This window comes from Littorina saxatilis, linkage group LG10, assembly GCF_037325665.1.
Source record: "Littorina saxatilis isolate snail1 linkage group LG10, US_GU_Lsax_2.0, whole genome shotgun sequence".
Lineage (NCBI taxonomy): Eukaryota > Metazoa > Mollusca > Gastropoda > Littorinimorpha > Littorinidae > Littorina > Littorina saxatilis.
The window spans coordinates 16852124-16856838 of NC_090254.1; the positions used below are offsets into that span (position 1 = coordinate 16852124).

Here is a 4715-nt window from a genome sequence, read left to right on the forward strand (position 1 = left end):
AGCGGGACTGTTACCAGCAGAACAGTCTGAAGAATTGAGATCAACGTAATTGGAACTTTTCGCTGCTACTTTTCCAAGATCTTGAAAACTGTCGTTTGGCGGTGTCCTTGTAAAGGAATCCTTTGCCTTCTCTCTGGAGATGAAACGTTTGACATTGTTGAGGTCCTGACTGCGACTTCTATCAGAAGCGTGGCTGTTACCAGCAGAACAGTCTGGAGAACTGATATCAACGTAATTGGAACTTTTCGCTGCTACTTTTCCAAGATCTTGGGAACTTTCGTTTGGCGGTGTCCTTGCAAAGGAATCCTTTGATTCTTCTCTGCTGATGGAACGTTTGACATTGTTGAGGTCTTGTCTGCGACTTCTATCAGTAGCGGGACTGTTACCAGAACCGTCTGGACCGCGGCTGAGGGGTGTACCTTTTTCAACAAGAAATTCAGTTCTTGCAGGCGAGTCTTTTCTGTCGGAATGTTCAGCTGGCTTATTCGTTATAAATATACTGATTTCTCTCACCGATTCGTTCCGACTGCTTTGAAAGCCTTCGCTTTTGCTCATATATGGGACGTTGGTAAACGGATCTGGCAGGAGGTCGCCTGGGATTTTACGAGGTTGGACCGTGCTTTCAAGTGAATACACGCTATTATGTGGCGCTCTAAAGTCACTCCCCTCACTGTGTCCAGCTCCCTCTCTGCGGCTTTCTCTTTCTCTACCTTCATCGATGACAGGCCCGTCGTCCCAACCGTTACTGATGAAGATCTCGAAGACGGCCTCCTGCTGGTCTGGTGGGAAGTGACTGTGTTTGCTGATCTGATCAACCACGTTCTGCAGCTCTTTAGTCATGTCACGCCTCTTCTTGGGGCTGGGCAACAATTCTCGTTCCACTGAGGGAATATCAGTGCACCGGGGAGCTCTCACGAACACGCAGATCTCCTCCCACGATAGGATCACCGGAGAGCCAACGTTGATGCTTCTTCTGCAACCAGTGATTACGGTTTCGCTGTACGTTTGTTTCAAAGTCGGGTCTTCTGTTTCTTCCATCATATTCACGATGTTTTCGATTTTTCAGAAGATGTCCACCTATGTAGGCTATCTGAATCTTGGATCTCCTCAAAAACCTACTGTTGTAAGTCAGAAGACTTTTCTCAGTGTAATGGTTTTTCGACACTGGGTAATTTCTCTACCATTCCAGGATTCGAGTTTGGTAGTAAGAAGTGTTGGATTTCTAGTAGTGGCGGAAATGGAAAGAAAAGATTTCATGCTGAGATTTGGAATGTGACGTCATTTGAGGTTTTACGTCACTCTCTCTCTCTCTCTCTCTCTCTCTCTCTCTCTCTCTCTCTCTCTCTCTCTCTCTGTCTCTCTCTGTCTCTGTCTCTCTCTCTCTGTCTGTGTATGTCTGTCTGTCTGTCTGTCTATCTGTCTGTCTGTCTGTCTCTCTCTCTCTCTCTCTGTGTGTGTGTGTGTGTGTGTGTGTGTGTGTGTGTGTGTGTGAGTGTGTGTGTGTGTGTGTGTGTGTGTGTGTGTGTGTGTGTGTGTGTGTGTGTGTGTGTGAATGTGAAAGCTGGTCGGTCTCACAAATCAATATATATATATATATACTAGAGAGAATACCACATGGCTTGCTGTGTCGTACCAGATTTACACGAGTTGTTTTTTTAAATATTGAACTGCGAGCGAAAGCGAGCTGTTCACTATACCCAATATTGACGGACTGTGTGATGATATCTTCTGCTATGGTCTGTTGAGACAGTGATATCAAAATCGAGACCGGAGGTCGAGATTTTGATATCACTGTCGAAACAGACCAATAGCAGAAGATATCATCACACAGTCTGTCAATGTTAGATATATTGCTAATTCTCTGGACATGTTGTATTTACTGTAAATAAATTACAAAAGTATTTGTCTCAGTTTTGGCTGTTCCATATCCTTCCCTCTGATTATTATTTCTTTTTGTTCACTCTTTTTTTGTACTTTTCAGTATTTCCAAATGTCTTTTCTTTCAAAAAGTCTTTAGTCACTTGCTCAACTAAATTCTGGGATCATTACATTACCCGCTATTACGAGCTAGTCGTGTGACAGAGAGTTTTCTTGCACACGAGACTGTAGATGTTTCACGACGGCTTTAGCCGGAGTGAAACAGCAGCAGTCGAGTGTGCAAGAAAACTCTCTGTCACACGACTAGCTCGTAATGGCGATTATGTCTCACAGCTTCAACAGAGGAGAGAACAAACACATTTTGCGTACTCACGCTTGATAAACCTAAACACAGGAGCAGCCATTGTGGAGAGATCTACTTTTTGACGAAAGTGACCGAACAACTATAAACAAGTCGCGTAAGGCGAAAATACAATATTTAGTCAAGTAGCTGCCATTTTTCAGCAAGACCGTATACTCGTAGCATCGTCAGTCCACCGCTCATGGCAAAGGCAGTGAAATTGACAAGAAGAGCGGGGTAGTAGTTGCGCTAAGAAGGATAGCACGCTTTTCTGTACCTCTCTTTGTTTTAACTTTCTGAGCGTGTTTTTAATCCAAACATATCATATCTATATGTTTTTGGAATCAGGAACCGACAAGGAATAAGATGACAGTGTTTTAAAATTGATTTGGACAATTTAATTTTGATAATAATTTTTATATATTTAATTTTCAGAGCTTGTTTTTAATCCAAATATAACATATTTATATGTTTTTGGAATCAGCAAATGATGGAGAATAAGATAAACGTAAATTTGGATCGTTTTATAAATTTTTATTTGTATTTACAATTTTCCGATTTTTAATGACCAAAGTCATTAATTAATTTTTAAGCCACCAAGCTGAAATGCAATACCGAACCCCGGGCTTCGTCGAAGATTACTTGACCAAAATTTGAACCAATTTGGTTGAAAAATGAGGGCATGACAGTGCCGCCTCAACTTTCACGAAAAGCCGGATATGACGTCATCAAAGACATTTATCAAAAAAATGAAAAAAACGTTCGGGGATTTCATACCCAGGAACTCTCATGTCAAATTTCATAAAGATCGGTCCAGTAGTTTAGTCTGAATCGCTCTACACACACACACACACACACACACACATACACACACACACGCACGCACATACACCACGACCCTCGTTTCGATTCCCCCTCGATGTTAAAATATTTAGTCAAAACTTGACTAAATATAAATGACGTCTCGGTATATGTGAATGACGTCACAGTCATCGTCACAGTCTGTATCTTTTGAAGCATCGCAATCTCCATGACGTCTTTCTGTGTCTGCATCCGCGAAATGTTTGTTCTTTCCGGGATCTTTGTCATCTATGTTCAGAACTCTGTCCTTATTAACAGGCCTCCTGAGCGAGCCACTTTCCAAGGGAAGCTAAATTCGCGTATGGAAACAGTACTGTCGTCTGGGATGCCGTTCTCAGTATTCTCAGCGTTGAAGAATTTGTAAAGAGAGGAAACGATAACAGCAGGAGAAATAAAAGTCGTGTGTGCATTTTGGGGTTTTTGGAGGGACAATTTCGAGTTTGAATCCGTTCTTGCACATGCTCCAAAGCGTGTAACATACAATCTTGCACACGTTTGCTTTAGTAGTGGCAAAGAAGGAAAGCGTGTGACATTTTCATATATATTTGTTTGTTTTTAAATTTAGGTGTTTTTGTTTTTGAAGTGGGGAAGCAATAAAGAGGTCGTCGATATCAAAACTGATATCGACGGAAATGTCGTCGATATCACTTTTGCACTGAACTCAGTTTTGCCCAATTGACCAATGGAAATCCACGTAACATATGAAATAGCAATATTTTGAAAAAGCAACGAGTGTAAATCTGGTACGACACAGCAAGCCATGTAGTATCCTGTTTATCCTACATACTGTACTTACGTGTATTTTACTGAAAATGTCATGCAGTCAAGGCAGCTAAATTGAAGACGCTTGTTTTGGAACCTCGATCTCTTCTAAAGCCGCGTGCAATCTATTATGTCAAAGCAAAGAAACGTCACTCTGAAAGTGTGGCGTGACGTGTTAGTTCTAAAGATTCATCGAGGGTAATTAGCGAGCGCAATTTTTGTTTCTATAATGACGTTTGTCTCGGTGACTTTGGCATCATAAGCAGTAGAAAAACAGGTCCCTGCCAGACTTGCTTGACATGACCTCATTTACATGATATACACACGTGTGATTTGAACGATTATTATCTCACGGGTGTCTCTCTCACGTATGTAGGATAAATAGCGGCCGGAAACCCTCAAATGGAGACAGCTGGGTAAAATATATAGGCCTATATGCATGAAGCAGACGCTGTGAGATTCAACGACTGATACTCGGATAGGCTAACACATTTTGGTTGTTTCTTTGTTTTGTTGTTGTTGTTGTTGTTGTTTTTGTTTCAAGTTGTTTTTTTCCTTTCATACTTTTGTTTTCCCTTTCTCTGTCAGGTTGTAACTGTTGTTGTGTCGGAGACTGTTGTGGGTCTGCAGACTCAGGTATGCCTAAATAATTGGCAAAGGGCAGTACATGTACAGTGTCGGCCTCTCTTCAGTTAAAAGCTAATATGAGTAAAAGTTATATCATTGCGTTTGTAGAAACGGAGGAAGTGCCAGGAATGATGTTGTATGTGGAGAAACAAACAGATATCCCATATATTTGCCGAATTCTGTTTTAAGATGTATTACTGTAGTTATTCGGGTTGCAATTATTAAGGATGGACGGTCACAGGTTGCC

The 4715-nt window shown here is 41.4% G+C and overlaps 1 protein-coding gene across 1 annotated transcript in view; it reads right to left on the minus strand.

Moving 5' to 3' along the window:
• The window catches only part of LOC138978288 (uncharacterized), a 15532-nt gene extending 14280 nt beyond the window's left edge, over positions 1–1252 (minus strand). The window contains exon 1 of the mRNA XM_070350966.1: positions 1–1252. This exon is cut by the window's left edge and continues 490 nt beyond it. Coding sequence (XP_070207067.1) covers positions 1–1041 — 1041 coding nt within the window. The 5' untranslated portion in view covers positions 1042–1252.
• Between the last annotated feature and the right edge of the window lie 3463 nt (positions 1253–4715).